Source organism: Pelophylax lessonae, assembly GCF_965119305.1.
Source record: "Pelophylax lessonae genome assembly, contig: HAP1_SCAFFOLD_108, whole genome shotgun sequence".
Classification (NCBI taxonomy): domain Eukaryota; kingdom Metazoa; phylum Chordata; class Amphibia; order Anura; family Ranidae; genus Pelophylax; species Pelophylax lessonae.
The window spans coordinates 493,281-517,015 of NW_028120139.1; the positions used below are offsets into that span (position 1 = coordinate 493,281).

The 23,735-nt window shown below is 47.9% G+C and overlaps 1 protein-coding gene across 1 annotated transcript in view; it reads left to right on the top strand.

Moving 5' to 3' along the window:
- LOC309543497 (stromal interaction molecule 1-like) overlaps positions 1-23,735 on the top strand; it is a gene marked incomplete at its 5' end in the record, with an annotated part of 50,820 nt that overhangs the window by 11,485 nt on the left and 15,600 nt on the right. The window contains 5 exons of the mRNA XM_082275974.1: positions 4,559-4,736; positions 14,871-15,048; positions 17,267-17,434; positions 19,361-19,461; positions 21,588-21,823. Coding sequence (XP_082132100.1) covers positions 4,559-4,736; positions 14,871-15,048; positions 17,267-17,434; positions 19,361-19,461; positions 21,588-21,823 — 861 coding nt within the window. The remainder of the gene's footprint in view (positions 1-4,558; positions 4,737-14,870; positions 15,049-17,266; positions 17,435-19,360; positions 19,462-21,587; positions 21,824-23,735) is intronic.

Consider the following 23,735-nt stretch of genomic DNA (forward strand, 5'->3'; position numbering starts at 1 on the left):
CACAGGGTGCCACCCACCACACAGGGTGCCAGCCACCCACCACAGGGTGCCACCCACCACACAGGGTGCCAGCCACCCACCACACAGGGTGCCAGCCACCCACCACAGGGTGCCACCCACCACACAGGGTGCCAGCCACCCACCCACCACACAGGGTGCCAGCCAGCCACCCACCACACAGGGTTCCAGCCAGCCACCCACCACACAGGGTTCCAGCCAGCCACCCACCACACAGGGTGCCAGCCAGCCACCCACCCACCACAGGGTTCAGTACCAGATTTGTGTCGAAAATTGTGTTTATTTTGCAAAACTTTGGCCCTAGGACCATCAATGTGTGAATGAAACCCTAGGACCATCTACAGTCAGGTCCATAAATATTGGGACATGGACACAATTCTAATCTTTTTGGCTCTATACACCCCCACAATGGATTTGAAATGAAACAAACAAGATGTGCTTTACCTGCAGACTTTCAGCTTTAATTTGAGGGAATTTACATCCAAATCAGGTGAACGGTGGAGGAATTACAACAGTTTGTATTTGTGTCTCACACTTTTTAAGGGACCAAAAGTAATGGGACAGATTAACAATCATAAATAAAACTTTCACTTTTTAATACTTGGTTGCAAATCCTTTGCAGTCAATTACAGGCTGAAGTGTGGAACGCATAGACATCACCAGACGCTGGGTTTCATCCCTGGTGATGCTCTGCCAGGCCTCTACTGCAACTGTCTTCAGTTCCTGCTTGTTCTTGGGGCATTTTCCCTTCAGTTTTCTCTTCGGCAAGTGAAATGCATGCTCAATCGGATTCAGGTCAGGTGATTGACTTGGCCATTGCATAACATTCCACTTCTTTCCCTTAAAAAACTCTTTGGTTGCTTTCGCAGTATGCTTCGGGTCATTGTCCATCTGCACTGTGAAGCGCCGTCCAATGAGTTCTGAAGCATTTTGCTGAATATGAGCCGATAATATTCCCCGAAACACTTCAGAATTCATCCTGCTGCTTTTATCAGCATTCACATCATCAATAAATACAAGAGAACCAGTTCCATTGGCAGCCATACATGCCCACACCATGACACTTCCACCACCATGCTTCACAGATGAGGTGGTATGCTTTGGATCATGAGCAGTTCCTTTCCTTCTCCATACTCTTCTCTTCCCATCACTCTGCTACAAGTTGATCTTGGTCTCATCTGTCCATAGGATGTTCCAGAACTGTGAAGGCTTTTTTAGATGTTGTTTGGCAAACTCTAATCTGGCCTTCCTGTTTTTGAGGCTCACCAATGGTTTACATCTTGTGGTGAACCCTCTGTATTCACTCTGGTGAAGTCTTCTCTTGATTGTTGACTTTGACACACATACACCTACCTCCTGGAGAGTGATCCTGATCTGGCACACATACACCTACCTCCTGGAGAGTGTTCCTGACCTGCCACACATACACCTACCTCCTGGAGAGTGTTCCTGATCTGACACACATACACCTACCTCCTGGAGAGTGTTCCTGATCTGACACACATACACCTACCTCCTGGAGAGTGTTCTTGATCTGGCACACATACACCTACCTCCTGGAGAGTGTTCCTGATCTGACACACATACACCTACCTCCTGGAGAGTGATCCTGATCTGACACACATACACCTACCTCCTGGAGAGTGATCTTGATCTGACACACATACACCTACCTCCTGGAGAGTGATCCTGATCTGACACACACACACCTACCTCCTGGAGAGTGTTCCTGATCTGACACACATACACCTACCTCCTGGAGAGTGTTCCTGATCTGACACACATACACCTACCTCCTGGAGAGTGTTCCTGACCTGACACACATACACCTACCTCCTGGAGAGTGTTCCTGACCTGACACACATACACCTACCTCCTGGAGAGTGTTCTTCATCTGACACACATACACCTACCTCCTGGAGAATGTTCCTGATCTGACACACATACACCTACCTCCTGGAGAGTGTTCCTGATCTGACACACATACACCTACCTCCTGAAGAGTGTTCTTCATCTGACACACATACACCTACCTCCTGGAGAGTGTTCTTGATCTGACACACATACACCTACCTCCTGGAGAGTGTTCCTGATCTGACACACATACACCTACCTCCTGGAGAGTGTTCCTGACCTGACACACATACACCTACCTCCTGGAGAGTGTTCCTGATCTGACACACATACACCTACCTCCTGGAGAGTGATCCTGATCTGACACACATACACCTACCTCCTGGAGAGTGATCTTGATCTGGCCAACTGTTGTGAAGGTGACACACATACACCTACCTCCTGGAGAGTGTTCCTGATCTGACACACATACACCTACCTCCTGGAGAGTGATCTTGATCTGACACACATACACCTACCTCCTGGAGAGTGTTCCTGATCTGACACACATACACCTACCTCCTGGAGAGTGTTCTTGATCTGACACACATACACCTACCTCCTGGAGAGTGTTCTTGATCTGACACACATACACCTACCTCCTGGAGAGTGATCTTGATCTGGCCAACTGTTGTGAAGGGTGTTTTCTTCACCAGGGAAAGAATTCTTCGGTCACCCACCACAGTTGTTTTCCATGGTCTTCCGGGTCTTTTGGAGTTGCTGAGCTCACCAGCGCGTTCTTTCTTTTTAAGGATGTTCCAAACAGTAGATTTGGCCACACCTAATGTTTCTGCCATCTCTCTGATGGGTTTGTTTTGTTTTTTCAGCCTAATGATGGCTTCACTGATAGTGACAGCTCTTTGGATCTCATATTGAGAGTTGACAGCAACAGATTCCAAATGCAAATAGCACACTTGAAATGAACTCTGAACCTTTTATCTGCTCCTTGTAAATGGGATAATGAGGGAATAACACACACCTGGCCATGGAACAGCTGAGCAGCCAATTGTCCCATTACTTTTGGTCCCTTAAAAAGTGTGAGGCACAAATACAAACTGTTGTAATTCCTACACAGGTCACCTGATTTGGATGTAAATTCTCTCAAATTAAAGCTGAAAGTCTGCAGGTAAAGCACATCTTGTTTATTTAATTTCCAATCCATTGTGGTGGTGTATAGAGCCAAAAAGATTAGAATTGTGTCCATGTCCCAATATTTATTGACCTGACTGCATGTATGAATGAAGCCCTAGGACCATCAATGTGTGAATGAAGCCCTAGGACCATCAATGTGTGAATGAAGCCCTAGGACCATCAATGTATGAATGAAGGTTTAGGACCATCAATGTATGAATGAAGGTTTAGGACCATCAATGTATGAATGAAGGTTTAGGACCATCAATGTGTGAATGAAGGTTTAGGACCATCAATGTGTGAATCTGTCCAGAAGATGAGGGCTCTGTGTTGGGCATTAGGGCCTCTTACACGGTAGATGTTCCTCCCATACAGCCAATGAGAACGGTCCTAGAAAAAATAATGGCTGTATTGGGCTGTATTTTTATATTAGAATGGTGGAGGACAAGGGATGGTGGGGGATGAGGGGAGGGAATGATGGCGGACGAAGGGGGATGGTGTTGGGACAATGGAGGATGAGGGGGACAGTTGAGGATGAAGGGGTATGTGAAGGATGTGGGGGGGGGGGGGGCATTTGAGGGTGAACGGGGATGGTGGAGGACGAGGGAGATGATAAAGGGTGAAGGGGGGGACAGTGAAGGATGAGGGGATGGTGGAGTATAAGGGGGTGGGGGGCGAGGGGATGATGAAGGGCGAGGGGAGATGGTGGAGGACAAGAAGGATGAGGGGAAGGTGGAGGGTGAAGGGGGATGGTGGAAGATGAGGGAAATAATGAAGAGTGGGGGGGGGGGGCGGTGGAGGGTGAAGGGGGAAGATGAGGGAGATAATGAAGAGTGGGGGGGGGGGGCGGTGGAGGGTGAAGGGGGAAGATGAGGGAGATAATGAAGAGTGGGGGGGGGGCGGTGGAGGGTGAAGGGGGAAGATGAGGGAGATAATAAAGAGTGGGGGGGGGGCGGTGGAGGGTGAAGGGGGAAGATGAGGGAGATAATGAAGAGTGGGGGATGGTGGAAGATGAGGGAGATAATGAAGAGTGGGGGATGGTGGAAGATGAGGGAGATAATGAAGAGTGGGGGGGGGGGGGCGGTGGAGGGGGAAGGGGGAAGGGGGAAGATGAGGGAGATAATGAAGAGTGGGGGATGGTGGAAGATGAGGGAGATAATGAAGAGTGGGGGGGGGGGCGGTGGAGGGGGAAGGGGGAAGATGAGGGAGATAATGAAGAGTGGGGGGGGGGCGGTGGAGGGTGAAGGGGGAAGATGAGGGAGATAATGAAGAGTGGGGGATGGTGGAAGATGAGGGAGATAATGAAGAGTGGGGGGGGGGCGGTGGAGGGTGAAGGGGGAAGATGAGGGAGATAATGAAGAGTGGGGGGGCGGTGGAAGATGAGGGAGATAATGAAGAGTGGGGGGGGGGGGCAGTGGAGGACTCTTTGGGCTGTTCCTCTCGATAATCAATGACCGATATCAGTCAGTTGTTGCTCCTCCAGTCTCTCTCTAACATCTGGGGTTTCTTCCTGCAGTGACCCGCCACAATCACCTGAAGGACTTCATGCTGGTGGTGTCGATCGTCATCGGGGTCGGAGGTTGCTGGTTTGCCTACATCCAGAACCGCTACTCCAAGGAGCACATGAAGAAGATGATGAAAGACCTGGAGGGTCTCCACCGTGCCGAGCAAAGCCTGCATGACCTTCAGGAGAGGTGAGCCGCCGTCCGGGGGGCCATCCGAGGGGCCGGGGGGGTGGTGAGATCCCCCATACGTTGGGCGATCGTTCTCCTCCACAGACGTCAGATTACCGAATGATAAAAATTGTTGGAGAGCTTCGTCTCCCCGTCTTATGTTATTAGGAATTGATGTCCTTGTATGGGAAGAAGATTGTATCAGCTGTGATTGGTGGGAGGGTGTGATGTCATTAGTTGATGGTGTGATGTCATTAGTTGGTGGTGTGATGTCATTAGTTGGTGGTGTGATGTCATTAGTTGATGGTGTGATGTCATTAGTTGATGGTGTGATGTCATTAGTTGATGGTGTGATGTCATTAGTTGATGGTGTGATGTCATTAGTTGGTTGTGTGATGTCATTAGTTGGTGGTGTGATGTCATTAGTTGGTGGTGTGATGTCATTAGTTGGTGGTGTGATGTCATTAGTTGGTTGTGTGATGTCATTAGTTGGGGGTGTGATGTCATTAGTTGGTGGTGTGATGTCATTAGTTGGTTGTGTGATGTCATTAGTTGGGGGTGTGATGTCATTAGTTGGTGGTGTGATGTCATTAGTTGGTGGTGTGATGTCATTAGTTGGTGGTGTGATGTCATCAGTTGGGGGTGTGATGTCATCAGTTGGGGGTGTGATGTCATCAGTTGGGGGTGTGATGTCATCAGTTGGGGGTGTGATGTCATCAGTTGGGGGTGTGATGTCATCAGTTGGGGGTGTGATGTCATCAGTTGGGGGTGTGATGTCATCAGTTGGGGGTGTGATGTCATTAGTTGGGGGTGTGATGTCATTAGTTGGTGGTGTGATGTCATTAGTTGGTGGTGTGATGTCATCAGTTGGTGGTGTGATGTCATCAGTTGGTGGTGTGATGTCATCAGTTGGTGGTGTGATGTCATTAGTTGATGGTGTGATGTCATCAGTTGATGGTGTGATGTCATTAGTTGATGGTGTGATGTCATCAGTTGGTGGTGTGATGTCATTAGTTGGTGGTGTGATGTCATTAGTTGGTGGTGTGATGTCATCAGTTGGTGGTGTGATGTCATTAGTTGATGGTGTGATGTCATCAGTTGATGGTGTGATGTCATTAGTTGATGGTGTGATGTCATCAGTTGGTGGTGTGATGTCATTAGTTGGTGGTGTGATGTCATCTGCACATTGTATACAATGTTACCAATGATGAGGGTTTGAAGCTGAACTCCAGGCAGGCGGAAATTCACGGATCTTCACCTAGGTAGGAGGATGGGTGAATCTTCACATAGGTAGGTGGGTGAATCATCACATAGGTAGGTGGATGGGTGGATCTTCACATAGGTTGGTGGATGGGTGAATCTTACCATAGGTTGGTGGATGGGTGAATCATCACATAGGTAGGTGGATGGGTGAATCATCACATAGGTAGGGGGATGGGTGAATCATCACATAGGTAGGTGGATGGGTGAATCATCACATAGGTAGGGGGATGGGTGAATCATCACATAGGTAGGTGGATGGGTGAATCTTCACATAGGCAGGTGGATGGGTGAATCATCACATAGGCAGGTGGATGGGTGAATCATCACATAGGTAGGAGGATGGGTGAATCTTCACATAGGTAGGTGGGTGAATCATCACATAGGTAGGTGGATGGGTGGATCTTCACATAGGTTGGTGGATGGGTGAATCTTACCATAGGTTGGTGGATGGGTGAATCATCACATAGGTAGGTGGATGGGTGAATCATCACATAGGTAGGGGGATGGGTGAATCATCACATAGGTAGGTGGATGGGTGAATCATCACATAGGTAGGGGGATGGGTGAATCATCACATAGGTAGGTGGATGGGTGAATCTTCACATAGGCAGGTGGATGGGTGAATCATCACATAGGCAGGTGGATGGGTGAATCATCACATAGGTAGGTGGATGGGTGAATCATCACATAGGTAGGTGGATGGGTGAATCATCACATAGGTAGGTGGATGGGTGAATCATCACATAGGTAGGTGGATGGGTGAATCATCACATAGGTAGGTGGATGGGTGAATCATCACATAGGCAGGTGGATGGGTGAATCATCACATAGGTTGGTGGATGGGTGAATCATCACATAGGTTGGTGGATGGGTGAATCATCACATAGGTTGGTGGATGGGTGAATCATCACATAGGTAGGGGGATGGGTGAATCATCACATAGGTTGGTGGATGGGTGAATCATCACATAGGTAGGGGGATGGGTGGATCTTCACATAGGTAGGGGGATGGGTGAAGGGTGCCCCGTTGTGCCATGTGTGGTGCCCTGAGAATGGCACCAGGTTGTCCTCCTTGTATTACAATCCATTCATTTCAATAGGCCGACCTTCGTCCTCCTTCCTCCCCCGCTCAGCTCATCTATTTATACCGTCCCGCGGCCTCGGCACTAAATATATCCCGATATAAATATCTGCACATCCCCCGACGACTGACCTCTGAATGGAGCTCAGAGAGGAAGTGCGTCGGATCTTCTCTACTCCTCAAGGATCCGACTGAAATAAGAACTGTACGGATTGCCTCTTACCGGTCACCAACTTCAAGAATCCCAGTATGGGTTGTCAATCTTTATTCCTCCCTACCCCAGCCCCCTCTTCTACCATGTCCTAGTCTAATTACTGTCTGTGCTGGCCCAGCTCCTCCCTCCTGCCATCTCATAGTCCTAGTCATACAATGTAACCCTCATGTCCAGGCTGTCATACAACATTCGTCTCCTCTCCTCACCCCGTCTGAAGGTCCCGGGTTGTGTCTGGAACGTCCTGGGAATGGTTTAGTGACTGATGACCCCTCCATTCTCCAATGTCATCATACTGACCCCTAGTGGAGGTCTTTGCACAGTGCTGGGTGTATCGGCCCCGGGGGTGTATATTCTGGTCTGGAATCCGGAGAAGAGGATTCTAAATCTCACTCCCTCCAACTACAGTGCCATGAAAAAGTATTCACACCCCCTGAAATTTCCCACATTTTCTCCATGTGATAGACCGACACAAAGTGACTGATAATTAATAATTGTGAAGTGGAAGGAAAATGATAAATGATACAAATAAATCTATGAAAAGTGTGGCTGCATTTGTATTCACCCCCCTTTACTCTGATACCCCCAACTAAAATCTAGAGGAACCAATTACCTTCAGAAGTCACCTAATTAGTAGATAGTCTTCCTGTGTGTAATGTAATCTCAGTATAAATACAGCTGTTCTGTGGAGCCCTCAGAGGTTTGTTAGAGATCCTTAGTGACCAAACAGCATCATGAAGGCCAAGGACCCCCCCCCAGACAGGTCAGGGATAAAGTTGTGGAGAAGTGTAAAGCAGGGTTAGGTTATAAAAATCTCCCAAGCTTTGACCATCTCACGGAGCGCTGTTCAATCCATCATGGGAAAACTGCAACCCTACCAAGACATGGCCGTCCGCCTAAACTGACCGGCCGGGCCTCTACCAAGACATGGCCGTCCACCTAAACTGACCGGCCGGGCCTCTACCAAGACATGGCCGTCCACCTAAACTGACCGGCCGGCCTCTACCAAGACATGGCCATCCACCTAAACTGACCGGCCGGGCCTCTACCAAGACATGGCCGTCCAGCTAAACTGACCGGCCAGGCCCCTACCAAGACATGGCCGTCCACCTAAACTGACCGGCCGGGCAACCCTACCAAGGCATGGCCGTCCACCTAAACTGACCGGCCGGGCCCCTACCAAGGCATGGCCGTCCACCTAAACTGATCGGCCAGGCCCCTACCAAGGCATGGCCGTCCACCTAAACTGACCGGCCGGGCAACCCTACCAAGGCATGGCCGTCCACCTAAACTGATCGGCCGGGCCCCTACCAAGACATGGCCATCCACCTAAACTGACCGGCCGGGCCCCTACCAAGGCAAGGAGAGCATTCATTAGAGAAGCAGCCAAGAGGCTCATGGGAACTCTGGAGAAGCTGCAGAGATCCACAGCTCAGGTGGGAGAATCTGTCCACAGGACAACTATTAGTCGTGCGCTCCACAAATCTGCCCTTTATGGAAGAGTGAGAAGAAGAAAGCCATTGGTGGAAGAAAGCCATAAGAAGTCCGGTTTGCAGTTTGGGAGAAGCCATGTGGGGGAGGAGCTCTGCTCAGAGGAGACCAAAATTCAACTTTTTGGCCTAAAAGCAAAACGCTATGTGTGGGGGGAAAACTAACACTGCACATGACCCTGAACACACCATCCCCACTGTGAAACATGGTGGTGGCAGCATCATGGTGTGGGGATGCTTTTCTTCAGCAGGGACAGGGAAGCTGGTCAGAGTTGATGGGAAGATGGATGGAGCCAAATACAGGGCAATCTTAGAAGAAAAGACCTGAGACTGGGGCGGAGGTTCTCCTTCCAGCAGGACAACGACCCGAAACATCCAGCCAGAGCTACAATGGAATGGTTTCATGTGTTAGAATGGCCCAGTCACAGTCCAGACCTAAATCACATTGAGAATCTGTGGCAAGACTTGAAAATTGCTGATCACAGACGCTCTCCATCCAATCTGACAGAGATGAGATATTCTGCAGAGAAGAATGGGCAGAAATGTCCTCTCTAGATGTGCAAAGCTGGTAGAGACTTCCCCAAAAAGACTCCCAGTTGTAATTGCAAGGAAAGGCGCTTCTACAAAGTATTGACTCCGGGGGGTGAATACAAATGCAGCCACACTTTTCACAGATTTATTTGTATCATTTATCATTTTCCTTCCACTTCACAATTATGGCCACTTTGTGTCGGTCTATCACATAAAATCCCAATAAAATAGATTTATGTTTATTGTGTAACAGAACCCCAACCCACACTTTACTTGTGGACCTCCGTCAGTATACGGCTTCCTCCCAGTCTGAACATGGATATCAGATTTTCCAGCCACCCCATACAAAGCTAGCCGACACTTAGCTTGTACTGGAATCTTCTCCTTTATTGAACAATTTATATGCAGCATGGACCTCCCCTCCTGATCAGATTACCCCATCAGGTCAGGGGTTGCCTGATTACATTATCATATGCAGGTGAAATTGTATACAGAAACAGAATTAACCTGAACTAATTATCAAGCCATCTGGACAGAAACAATATGTGAGTTCATTAACAAATAACAATGGGACAGACAGGCTTAACAGAATCCACATCACACCTCAATACACAGACAATAGGAAGAGACCACCAGTGACAGACTGTCCGTCTCTGACATTGAAGTACAATACACATCATCATAAGTGTAAACACAGAACCCATTTGAAGCAATCCAAACCATTTCCCAGTGTCCATTAAATATCTGTCTTTCACTCCCAGTGATGGGGAGTACCGTCACAGGTTGTGGGGGGTGGGTTTTCCGGTTTCCAGGCTCTGGAAAATTTTCCATGAAGATGCTTATGGAAGTTTCCGGATGTCTTTGATCCCCGTAGTCTCTCCAGTCCGCTATGGAGCTGTGTAAATTGGGGGATTCGCTTTACCACTCTGCACTGGACCATAGCTGGTACTTGCTCTACATGGGCCCTGCAAGGGTGACAGGCCGGAGCCCAGAATCTTTGTAGTCACACAAGTGACCCCCTCCTTCTACAGAGTCATCAGACCCTGATACCATAGAAACCTCCCCCCCCATCCCCGCAGAGTCATCATATCTGTTCACTGCTCCTGTACTGATCCTTATGGAAGGGTGGGGGTAGGGAGATTTTTATTTGGGTCTTAAATTTTACCAAAATACCACCTGTGCAGTTTTTTCTGCACCTCCTACCAACATTTTGTTTATGGACTTCCTTGCACTCGCATTAAGGCAGGGCTCTTCCTGTTCCTCCACCTGTGGGAGGCGTCTTACAGGAAGTGTGTGGCTCTTAGCTGACACCAGGCAGCAATCTCTGCTTCTTGGACCTCTGCTGACTGACACTCCACACCAACTTGCTGACAATTTAGGACGGCCTCCCTTCCCATTGAGAGCCACTTGGGCCACAGCTTGATGCACCATACGGAAGATTTAATCTCTGCTATCCCTACAGAACTGGAAGTTATTCCATCCAATCCTCAGCTTGGCCCAAGGAGCCCTGGTGCATGGATCTGGTTCCTCTCCTCGGAGACACACTGCGCCCACCTGCAAAACTATTCATACCGGTTTATGAAGGTCTGGTATTGTACAGATTCTCAGTCTCTGGCTTTAATGGCACGAAGGTTGGAAGCCTAAGTGTGGAGAGAAAGGGGTGTGTTGTTGTTCCCACCGTGTTTAAGGCTCTTGAAGTCTACTTCCTATAAAGTTTGTCATCGGACTTGGAAGGTCTACATCTGCTGGTATGGGGTCCTCCATGCTTTCCTGGGTGTTAGGATCTTCTCCTTTCAGACTTGGAAGGTTTACCTCTGCTGGTATGGATCCTCCGTGCTTTCCTGCGTGTTAGGATCTTCTCCTTTCAGACTTGGAAGTTCTACCTCTGCTGGTATGGATCCTCCGTGCTTTCCTGGGTGTTAGGATCTTCTCCTTTCAGACTTGGAAGGTTTACCTCTGCTGGTATGGATCCTCCGTGCTTTCCTGCGTGTTAGGATCTTCTCCTTTCAGACTTGGAAGGTTTACCTCTGCTGGTATGGGTCCTCTGTGCTTTCCTGCGTGTTAGGATCTTCTCCTTTCAGACTTGGAAGGTTTACCTCTGCTGGTATGGGTCCTCCATGCTTTCCTGGGTGTTAGGATCTTCTCCTTTCAGACTTGGAAGGTTTACCTCTGCTGGTATGGGTCCTCCATGCTTTCCTGCGTGTTAGGATCTCCTCCTTTCAGACTTGGAAGGTTTACCTCTGCTGGTATGGGTCCTCCATGCTTTCCTGCGTGTTAGGATCTTCTCCTTTCAGACTTGGAAGGTCTACATCTGCTGGTATGGATCCTCCGTGCTTTCCTGCGTGTTAGGTTCTTCTCCTTTCAGACTTGGAAGTTCTACCTCTGCTGGTATGGGTCCTCCATGCTTTCCTGGGTGTTAGGATCTCCTCCTTTCAGACTTGGAAGGTTTACCTCTGCTGGTATGGATCCTCTGTGCTTTCCTGGGTGTTAGGATCTCCTCCTTTCAGACTTGGAAGGTCTACATCTGCTGGTATTGGTTCTCCATGCTTTCCTGCGTGTTAGGATCTTCTCCTTTCAGACTTGGAAGGATTACCTCTGCTGGTATGGGTCCTCCGTGCTTTCCTGCGTGTTAGGTTCTTCTCCTTTCAGACTTGGAAGGTCTACATCTGCTGGTATTGGTTCTCCATGCTTTCATGCATTTTAGGATCTTCTCCTTTCAGACTTGGAAGTTCTACCTCTGCTGGTATGGGTCCTCCATGCTTTCCTGGGTGTTAGGATCTCCTCCTTTCAGACTTGGAAGGTTTACCTCTGCTGGTATGGATCCTCCGTGCTTTCCTGCGTGTTAGGTTCTTCTCCTTTCAGACTTGGAAGGTCTACATCTGCTGGTATGGATCCTCCGTGCTTTCCTGCGTGTTAGGATCTTCTCCTTTCAGACTTGGAAGTTCTACCTCTGCTGGTATGGGTCCTCCATGCTTTCCTGGGTGTTAGGATCTCCTCCTTTCAGACTTGGAAGGTTTACCTCTGCTGGTATGGATCCTCCGTGCTTTCCTGCGTGTTAGGACCTTCTCCTTTCAGACTTGGAAGGTTTACCTCTGCTGGTATGGGTCCTCCATGCTTTCCTGCGTGTTAGGATCTTCTCCTTTCAGACTTGGAAGGTTTACCTCTGCTGGTATGGATCCTCCATGCTTTCCTGGGTGTTAGGATCTCCTCCTTTCAGACTTGGAAGGTTTACCTCTGCTGGTATGGATCCTCCATGCTTTCCTGGGTGTTAGGATCTCCTCCTTTCAGACTTGGAAGGTTTACCTCTGCTGGTATGGGTCCTCCATGCTTTCCTGCGTGTTAGGATCTTCTCCTTTCAGACTTGGAAGGTTTACCTCTGCTGGTATGGATCCTCCATGCTTTCCTGGGTGTTAGGATCTCCTCCTTTCAGACTTGGAAGGTTTACCTCTGCTGGTATGGGTCCTCCATGCTTTCCTGCGTGTTAGGATCTTCTCCTTTCAGACTTGGAAGGTCTACATCTGCTGGTATGGATCCTCCGTGCTTTCCTGCGTGTTAGGATCTTCTCCTTTCAGACTTGGAAGGTTTACCTCTGCTGGTATGGATCCTCCATCCTTTCCTGCGTGTTAGGATCTTCTCCTTTCAGACTTGGAAGGTTTACCTCTGCTGGTATGGGTCCTCCATCCTTTCCTGCGTGTTAGGATCTTCTCCTTTCAGACTTGGAAGTTCTTCCTCTGCTGGTATGGGTCCTCCGTGCTTTCCTGTGTGTTAGGATCTTCTCCTTTCTGCAGCTGAGACTGGATCTTCTCCTTCCTACTTTTGTCCAGGAGCGACTCCTGTCCAAAATCAAAATCCGTACCGCTCTAGGTGGGCTTCTGGGAGGACTCGTGTCACTCCTACGGTCCTGCCCATTCAAGCCATGGGATCCTAATCTGATCCTTCAGTTTTCCAGAAACTTCCATTCCTGATGGGAAGAACCCTTCATTGAACTTGTCCCATAAGGTTGTCTTGAAGATCTCGGAGTTTGCCCCATTCCATATCCTTTATAAGAAGGTGTTTTTTCTGCCTGGTCTCATTGGTTCTCCTCAGGCAGTGTCCTCCTTCCTTTGTCCTTCATTCCCTGGGCATGGTTTGGTGTCTCAGGATTTTACCCTTTGCTTCTTTTAGTAAGTTGGATTCCTTGTTCTCCCATTTGGTACCCGTGAGGATTTTTCTTAATCTTCTGTGACCATTTCTAGAAGGATCCTTCAAGCCGTATCTCAGGCTTCCACACTGAATCTTCCCTTCCCGATCACTGCCTCGGATTCCAGGTGTTATGTTTGGCCAAAGCTTTATTATGAGGGTGGTTGGAATTTTTACCTTTTTTATGTTGTCCAAAATGAATACCTCTCCAGATGGACTTCTGGGAGGACTCCTGTCACTCCTATGATCCAGCCCATTTGAGCCATGGGGTCCTAATCTGATCCTTCGGTTTTCCAGAAACCTCTATTCCTATTAGGAAAATCACTTTGTTGAACCTGTCCCAGAAGAAGGTCCTAAAGGTCTCGGAGGTCGCCCTCTTCCATATCCTTTATAAGAAGGTGTTTTTTCTGCGTGAGCCATCCTAATACCCCTCAGGTAGTGTCCTCCATGCCCCCTTCCTTTTGTCCTCCATTCTCTGGGCATGGATTGGTGTCTCAGGATTTTTGTCCTCCATTCTCTGGGCATGGATTGGTGTCTCAGGATTTTTGTCCTCCATGCTCTGGGCATGGATTGGTGTCTCAGGATTTTTGTCCTCCATTCTCTGGGCATGGATTGGTGTCTCAGGATTTTGCCCTCTGCTTCTTCTATTAGTAATTTGGGTTCCTTGTTTGTCCTCACAAATGGTCCCTGTGGGAGTTTGTCTTCATCTTCTGTGACCATTTCTCAGGCTTCTACACTGAACCTTCCCGTCCTGATCATTGCCTCGGATTCCAGCCATATGGTTTGGCCAAAGCTTTATTATGGGGGTGGTTGGGATTTTCACCTACCTTTTTTTTTTTTTTTTTTTTTTTTTTTTTATATTGTCCAAAATGAATACCGTTTTTCAGGTGGACTTCTGTGAGGACTCGTGTTACCCTACAAAACAACCCATTCGAGTCGTGGGGTCCTAATCTGATCCTTACGTTTTCTATAAACTTTATTTACTATTAGGATGATCCCTTCGCTGAACTTGTCCCATAAGGTGGTCTTGAAGGTCTCGAAGCTCGCCCACTTCCATATTCTTTATAAGAATAAGGTGGTTTTTCTGGCTGGGCCATCCTACTTCCCCTCAGGTAGTGTCCTCCTTCCATCTGAATCCCTCCTTTGTCCTCCATTCCCTGGGCATTGTTCGGTGTCTCAGAATTTTACTCTCTGCTTCTTCTATTAGGAGGTTGGGTTCCTTGTTGGTCCTCACATATGGGCCCTGTGAGGGTTTTCCTTACAAACTGGAGTAGCCGGAGGAAACACCCACAAGCACAGGGACGACATGCAAACTCCATGCAAATACTGGTTGGGATTTGAACCGGGGAGACCCCAGTGATGAAAGGCTGGGGTAGTAATTCCGCTATTTTTGTGTTTCAGGCTGCAGAAGGCCCAAGAGGAGCACCGGACAGTGGAGGTGGAGAAGGTCCATCTGGAGAAGAAACTGCAGAGTGAGATCCAATTGGCCAAGCACGAGGCGCAGAGGCTACGAGAGCTCCGGGAGGGGACAGAGAATGAGCTGAGCCGGCAGAAGTACGCTGAGCAGGAGCTGGAGCAGGTGAGGGCGCCCCCTGGTGATCTGTGTGTAGGGTGGGCTCTGAGCTCTATCTCTTACATCTAAATGACCTGGAACTAAACCCATCTGGCTGCCAGGGCATTGGGAATCCAGCCATTGGGGTCCCTTATTCCAGTAACGCCCCCTCCTGTCAGACCTCTTTGCAGCCACACACGCTGCTCATGGTTAATGGCTACAGTGCCCTTTAACACTTGAGGCCAAAGTCGTCCAATCCCCCCAACTTCAGCAGCATGATTTGCAGGTTCTGCCCCCTCTGTGCCCCCCCTTCCCGCTAAAATGCGCAAGGTGGCAGTCTCTTCTGCCCACCCGGCCCTGATTGGCTACTAATGTTTTGGGTAATTAGAGACTGCAGGAGCACAAACCTTGTGTGATGAGTGGGGGCCAGCATTGCACCCTCCCCCCCCCCCCCCCACAGTTATAGGTGATGGTAATCTCCATGGCACCCCCCCCATAGTCATAGGTATGAGTAATATCCATGACGATACAAAGTGTCCAGACATTGATAGGTCACATCCAGGTAAGCAGCCCCGGGCTGGTGTCCCTTCCCTCTGTGTGATGAGAGGGGGGCAGCATGGTACCCCCCATAGTCATAGGTAATGGTAATCTCCATGGGACCCCCCCCCCCTTAGTCATAGGTAATGGTAATCTTCATGGAAGCCCCCCCCCCATAGTCATAGGTAATGGTAATGTCCATGGAACTCCCCCATAGTCATAGGTAATGGTAATCTCCATGGAACCCCCCCATAGTCATAGGTAATGGTAATCTCCATGGAACTCCCCCATAGTCATAGGTAATGGTAATCTCCATGGAACCCCCCCATAGTCATAGGTAATGGTAATCTCCATGGAACCCCCCCATAGTCATAGGTAATGGTAATCTCCATGGAACCCCCCCATAGTCATAGGTAATGGTAATCTCCATGGAACCCCCCCATAGTCATAGGTAATGGTAATCTCCATGGAACTCCCCCATAGTCATAGGTAATGGTAATCTCCATGGAACCCCCCCATAGTCATAGGTAATGGTAATCTCCATGGAACCCCCCCATAGTCATAGGTAATGGTAATCTCCATGGAACCCCCCCATAGTCATAGGTAATCTCCATGGAACCCCCTCCCATAGTCATCGGCAATAGTAATCTCCATGACGATACAAAGTGTCCAGACATTGATAGGTCCCATCCAGGTGAATATCCCTGGGCCCCTCCCTCTAACCCTCTCTATGTGATGAGAGGGGGGGCCAGTATGGCATCCCCCATAGTTAAAGTTAATGGTAATCTCCATGGAACCCCCCCATATTCATAGGTAATGGTAATCTCCATGGCACCCCCATAGTTATTGGTAAAAGTAATATTTATTGCACCCCCATAGTTATTGGTAATCTCCATGGCACCCCCATAGTCATAGGTAATAATCGCCATAGCACCCCCATAGTTATAGGTAATGGTAATCTCCATGGCACCCCCATAGTTATTGGTAATGGTAATCTCCATGGCACCCCCATAGTTATTGGTAATGGTAATCTCCATGGCACCCCCATAGTTATTGGTAATGGTAATCTCCATGGCACCCCCATATTTATAGGTAATGGTAATCTCCATGGCACCCCCATATTTATAGGTAATGGTAATCTCCATGGCACCCCCATATTTATAGCTAATGTTAATCTCCATGGCACCCCCATATTTATAGGTAATGGTAGTCTCCATGGCACCCCCATATTTATAGGTAATGGTAATCTCCATGGCACCCCCATATTTATAGGTAATGGTAATCTCCATGTCACCCCCATATTTATAGGTAATGGTAATCTCCATGGCACCCCCATAGTTATTGGTAAAAGTAATATTTATTGCACCCCCATAGTTATTGGTAATCTCCATGGCACCCCCATAGTCATAGGTAATAATCGCCATAGCACCCCCATAGTTATAGGTAATGGTAATCTCCATGGCACCCCCATAGTTATTGGTAATGGTAATCTCCATGGCACCCCCATAGTTATTGGTAATGGTAATCTCCATGGCACCCCCATAGTTATAGGTAATAGTTATCTCCATGGCACCCCCATATTTATAGGTAATAGTAATCTCCACGAATGATACGAAGTGTCCAGACATGGATAGGTCACATTGGGTGGGATCCAGGTGGGTGTCCCCAGGCCCCTCCCTCTAACCCTCTGTTGTCCATCTATGGTCAGGTACGGATGGCTCTACGCAATGCGGAGAAGGAGTTGGAGTCGCACAGCAATTGGTCGGCCCCGGATTCCCTCCAGAAGTGGCTGCAGCTGACGCACGAGGTGGAGGTCCAATACTACAACATCAAGAAGCAGAACGCCGAGAAGCAGCTGTTGCTGGCCAAGGAAGGGGTAAGACCCAATGGCGCCCCTTTACTCCTCTCTTATGATTGGGGATGTGGGAGGGCCCAATGGGGGAATAGTCCAATAACCTTGGTGGAAAGCTGCTATTGGAGGAGCCTATCAGGGGAGGGAGAGGCCTCCATTGGTGTGATGTCATCAGTGCAGTGGGTATGTGATGTAATCTTGCAGCTCCTGGTCAGGTTCAGAGATGGCTTCATGTGTGGGCTCAGGCAGTAGGCAGGACAGACCCCCATGGGGTCCTTCCAGCCGGGCTGACATGGGAGAGAACACAGACCAATAACCACCCACACCGATCCCTAAGGGTCCAGGCTGGATGGGGGGAGGTTCAGAAATACACACAGCTGTAAGCAACTGGACGGCCATAAATGAAGGCCCCCTGAACCCCTTATACTCTCTGTGCCCACCCTTCTTCCTGCTCATGCCTCCATTGGGCACTCATACCACCGGGGTCCCTGACCTGGAGGAGTGATGACATCACAACCTAAGGCCCCACCCACCCCTCTGTGAACCTCCAAAATGCTGGAGGAGAAAAAAAATAAATTCTTCCCTATAGAGAAGGTTCAAATCTTCCCTACGAGTCACGGGACGCCAAATCTTCCCTACGAGTCACGGGACGCCAAATCTTCCGTACGAGTCACGGGACGCCAAATCTTCCGTACGAGTCACGGGACGCCAAATCTTCCGTACGAGTCACGGGACGCCAAATCTTCCGTACGAGTCACGGGACGCCAAATCTTCCGTACGAGTCACGGGACGCCAAATCTTCCGTACGAGTCACGGGACGCCAAATCTTCCGTACGAGTCACGGGGCGCCAAATCTTCCGTACGAGTCACTGGACGCCAAACGCCTGAAGCCCAGCAATGTTCTGGAGCTTTTTTTTTTTTTTTCTGTAGCTCAAATTGGGCAGATTTTCACGTTTCGGCGTATTTTTATTCCTATGGAAATGAATGAAAAGGCGCGATGTGATTTTCTGCTCAAATGAAAAAAAAAATTTAAAAAAATAAATAAAAAATAGTAATCATGAATAAATACATGTCAAATAAAGACCCGAATAACTAAAAATCATTAAATTAAAATAAATTTTAAACGTTTGTAATAATAAATACCTAATAATAATTAACCCCTAACCTTTAAACATGTTAAATTTAATTATTATTCCCTAATAATGGTATAATATTAAACACCCAAACCAAAACAAAAAAAATTATTTAAAAATTTAAATTTAATTTAAAAAATTTAAAAATAAAGATTTTAGAATTTTATTATTAAGAATTCAAATAATATTTTTTGTTTAAGGTGTTTAGTTATTTCTTTATTTTCATTTATTTTTATTTTTTAAGTGTTAGGGGTAATGATTTATTGATTAATACAATCAATAATAAAATGAATATTTATTCATTACTATTTTTTATTTGTGTATTTATTCATTTATTATCCGTAATAGTAACACCCTAGCCCTAACAAAATAAATAACCCCAACCTAACCAACTCTAACCCCTCACCCTAACAAAAAAAAAAAATAATAAAATAAATATAAGCTGAAAAACAGATGAGTTTTCTCTATTGGCTAAAAAAAAAAAAAAAATAAAGCTCAAAAAAGCTGTATAAAAATGTGTCCAAATCACGCAAAAACCATCGCTCAGATGCTGTGCTGAGGGGTGAATGCAGCCTTGGTCAGGTGACTTCCCAGTGAACTGGTTTCACCCAGGACCAAACTAATGGTCCCTCAGGGGTGAAAGGTTAAGCAAGGGGCTCTACATTGAAGATTCATTTGGGGTCACCTAAAAAGGGGGAACGCCCTGAGCAGCTTTATGAGAGGTCAGATTCCCCCCTTGTATAAACTTGCCCCCTTTTGTAGTATGAAGCCCTAACCTCTGGGGGCGCCCTCTCATTGGTTCTCTCTTGTCTCGTAGGCGGAGAAGATAAAGAAGAAGAGGAACACTTTGTTCGGGACGTTTCACGTGGCTCACAGCTCCTCCCTCGATGATGTGGACCACAAAATCCTTACAGCAAAGTAAGATGGAACCCGAAGCTGATGGTAGTCGGTCACTTCCACCTGGAATGGGAAAGGCGTTTCTTGGTTTCTCCAGTCCCTGAGTGTCAGGAACCCCCCCCCCCCCTCCCATACCCCCCACCCCAGTCAGGGAGCACCAACCCTTCATCCAGACACCATGGAAGGTGGAGAGGTTGATTGTCAAAGATCAGGATGGGGGATGGGAGAGTTGTGGAGCCCACGTTCCTGTTCTAGTGACACCGTCCCATCCTTGTCTGCAGAGGTGGTAATCCTTCTACTCCCGGGTAATCCTTCTACTCCCGGGTATCCTTCTACTCCCAGGTAATCCTTCTACTCCCGGGTCTGAATTGGTGGTAAATGGTTGAGGTGGAGAAGATAAAACTTGTATTTGGTGTTGAAGTCCCCCAACCCTGTTCATGGATGGTGGTTCCAGGTGGCCTCTTCCATGCCTCATGAGGACCAGTTGTCCTCTCTGTCCAAAATGTGACCTCACTGTTCTCCAAGGAACGTCCCTTTGCCATACAAAGTGAGTCCTGACCTGTAGAATTCCCCCTCCTGTGTTGGGTTATTTGTATGTTGAGAGGTTGTCCAATGCCCCCAATGTCCAGGTCTTCGTATTCCTCGTATTCCAGGTCCCCAATATCCAGGTCTTCGTATTCCAGGTCCCCAATGTCCAGGTCTTTGTATTCCAGGTCCCCAATGTCCAGGTCTTTGTATTCCTCGTATTCCAGGTCCCCAATATCCAGGTCCTTGTATTCCAGGTCCCCAATGTCCAGGTCTTTGTATTCCAGGTCCCCAATGTCCAGGTCTTTGTATTCCTCGTATTCCAGGTCCCCAATGTCCAGGTCCTTGTATTCCAGGTCCCCAATGTCCAGGTCTTTGTATTCCAGGTCCCCAATGTCCAGGTCTTTGTATTCCAGGTCCCCAATGTCCAGGTCTTTGTATTCCTCGTATTCCAGGTCCCCAATGTCCAGGTCCTTGTATTCCAGGTCCCCAATGTCCAGGTCTTTGTATTCCAGGTCCCCAATGTCCAGGTCTTTGTATTCCAGGTCCCCAATGTCCAGGTCTTTGTATTCCTCGTATTCCAGGTCCCCAATATCCAGGTCCTTGTATTCCAGGTCCCCAATGTCCAGGTCCTTGTATTCCAGGTCCCCAATGTCCAGGTCCTTGTATTCCAGGTCCCCAATGTCCAGGTCCTTGTATTCCAGGTCCCCAATGTCCAGGTCTTTGTATTCCAGGTCCCCAATGTCCAGGTCTTTGTATTCCTCATATTCCAGGTCCCCAATGTCCAGGTCTTTGTATTCCAGGTCCCCAATGTCCAGGTCTTTGTATTCCAGGTCCCCAATGTCCAGGTCTTTGTATTCCAGGTCCCCAATGTCCAGGTCTTTGTATTCCAGGTCCCCAATGTCCAGGTCTTTGTATTCCTCATATTCCAGGTCCCCAATGTCCAGGTCTTTGTATTCCAGGTCCCCAATGTCCAGGTCTTTGTATTCCAGGTCCCCAATATCCAGGTCCTTGTATTCCAGGTCCCCAATGTCCAGGTCCTTGTATTCCAGGTCCCCAATGTCCAGGTCTTTGTATTCCAGGTCCCCAATGTCCAGGTCTTTGTATTCCAGGTCCCCAATGTCCAGGTCTTTGTATTCCAGGTCCCTAATGTCCAGGTCTTTGTATTCCAGGTCCCCTGCCTTAGATTGGGTCTTTAGGCTGTCCAATATTCTGTCTCGTGTATTGCTGGGATTGGAGGACTCTGGGAGGAGATGTTTGAAGGGATGGGAGTCTTCCCAATGCTCCATCTCCATACGGGATGACTATATTACTCAGTGTTATTCTCCCCTCTGTTCAGTCGATGTTTTTACAGAACAGTCCAGGGAGCCACAAACCTTCAAATTCTCTCCATTAATGTCTCAATATTCCTGGAGCTCCATTTTATAGGGACTTTTCTTTTCAGCAAAGCGGTTAGGATTTGCCTGGTATATATAAGTAAAGGAGTGCCATCTGCTGGCTGGAGATGGAAATGCGATATTGGCATGGTCCCACCTTTGCTGAAATGAAGGTTTATCTGTTTTATTTTTCCTCCATGTTTGTATTGCGTGTCGTCTCACCTTCTCCCCTCCTCCTCCTCCTAGACAAGCGCTCAGCGAGGTGACCGCGGCGCTCCGCGAACGCCTCCATCGCTGGCAGCAGATCGAGACTCTCTGCGGCTTCCAGATCGTCAACAACCCCGGAATCCACGTCCTGATGGCATCACTCAACCTGGACCCCAGTCTGATGGGCGGAGCTCGGCCTGCCCCCACCCACTTTATCATGACTGATGACCTGGATGACCTTGACGAGGAGATTGTGTCCCCCATCAGCATGCAGTGTAAGTGCCATCGTCCCCCGGAGGGACCCCGTCCTTCACCTCTGCCTGCGTGTGGAGAGCGGCGTGCCACTCCTGTGTTGTCACTGCGTTTATTAAAGGGCCAGTAACTGGAAAAGATTTAGAAGTGACACCAATCCACGAATACCACTTCCCACCCGCACCACGAAGGATGTCCTCACCGGAATACCGGGGTCACGGCTGCAGCAATATGCCGTACGCCCCCAAAATTCTCCAACCTGAGCGGCGGGGTCACTTATAGAAACGCCGGGAGGGGTGCTTCCCGGGCTCACCTGGATGATCCGGTACCCCCAAGAACCAATCAGGTGCTGGCGGAGGCTGGGAACAGAGATGAGTGGAGGAAAGATGGCCTCCGCTCATCTCTACGGCCTAGGAGAATGATGGGGAACCTTGGCACCCCAGGTCTTTTGGAACTACATTTCCCATCATTCTCATGCACTATGCAGAGAAGTGGAGCATTATGGGAAATGTAGTTCCTAAACATCTGGGGTGCCAAGAGTGACGTCATCACGTCAGTTCTGGCCCCATTTTAAACCATTTTTTTTTTTTTTTTTTTACATCACTCGATCGATGTTTTTGTTTTTCCTTTCAAAGCCCTAAATCTATGTTGTGGTTTTTTTTTTTTTTGGTTTTTGTTTATATTTTTACAGCACTCGATCAATTTTTGTTTTTTTTGTTTTTTGTTTTTTTTTAACCACTTCTGGGCCAGGCCTTTTTCTGACACCTGTTGTTTACAAGTTAAAATCGTTTTTTTTTTTTGCTAGAAAATTACTTAGAACCCCCAAACATTATATATTTTTTTAGCAGAGACCCCAGAGAACATAATGGCAATCGTTGCAATATTTATATCTGCTAAGTGGTCTTATAAACACAATTTTTTTGGAAGAAATTCCCTTTTTTGAATTAAAAAATTAGAAAACCGTAAACTTAGCCCAATTTTTTTCTTTAACGTGAAAGATAATGTTACGCCGAGTAAATAGATACCCAACATGTCACGCTTCAAAATTTCGCACACTTGTAGAATGGTGACAAACATTGCTACATAAAAATCCCCATAGGCGACGTTTTAATAATTTCCTACAAGTTACCAGTTTAGAGTTACAGAGGAGGTCGGGGGATGGAATTAATTATCTCGCTCTAACGATCGTGCCGATACCTCACATGTATGGTGTGAACGCTGTTTACATATGGGGGCGGGACTTGCGTATGCGTTTGCTTCTGTGCGTGAGCGAACGGTGACAAGGCACTTTAATTTTTTTTTTTTTTTCCTATTTATTTTATCTTTTTTTTTTACACTGTCCTTTTTAAAAAAAAAAATAAAAAAAAATGTGATGACTTTTATTCCTATTATGAATGTAAACATCCCTTGTAATAGAAATAAGCAGGACAGGTCCTCTTTTAGGTGCAATCTGGGGTCTAAAATACCTCACATCTACACTAAAAAGCATAAAAATTTTTTTTTTTTTTTTTTTCATGATGGAAAAAAATGGGCCCTTTATGGCTGTTGGGAGGAAGTGAGGAATGACGTTGCTCCGGTCCTCCAAGGCCATAGAGTGGAGGAGGAGCCAGCTTGCCCTCACTCCACTTCCTGCCTGAGAGTGGATCAGATCGTTTTCCCCGCTACCGACGGCTCCTTGAAGCGGCGGGGGGGGGGGATCCCGGGGGGGATCCCCTCTCCATAGTGGATCGCCTCTCTGTTTCGATTGTGGTCCTTCTGCGTTTTTTTTTTTTGCCCAAATGCTGGTCTGCAGACTTCTAAAAAGGCCTTGACTGTTCTCCCCTTTCAAGGAGATTGGAGCTACCCTGGATGGCATCATTAAGGGTCTCACAGGGGGGAAGAGTACCTTTCTTCCACAGGCTAGTAAGGGCAAGAACCCTTGTCGTAGATGTGGGC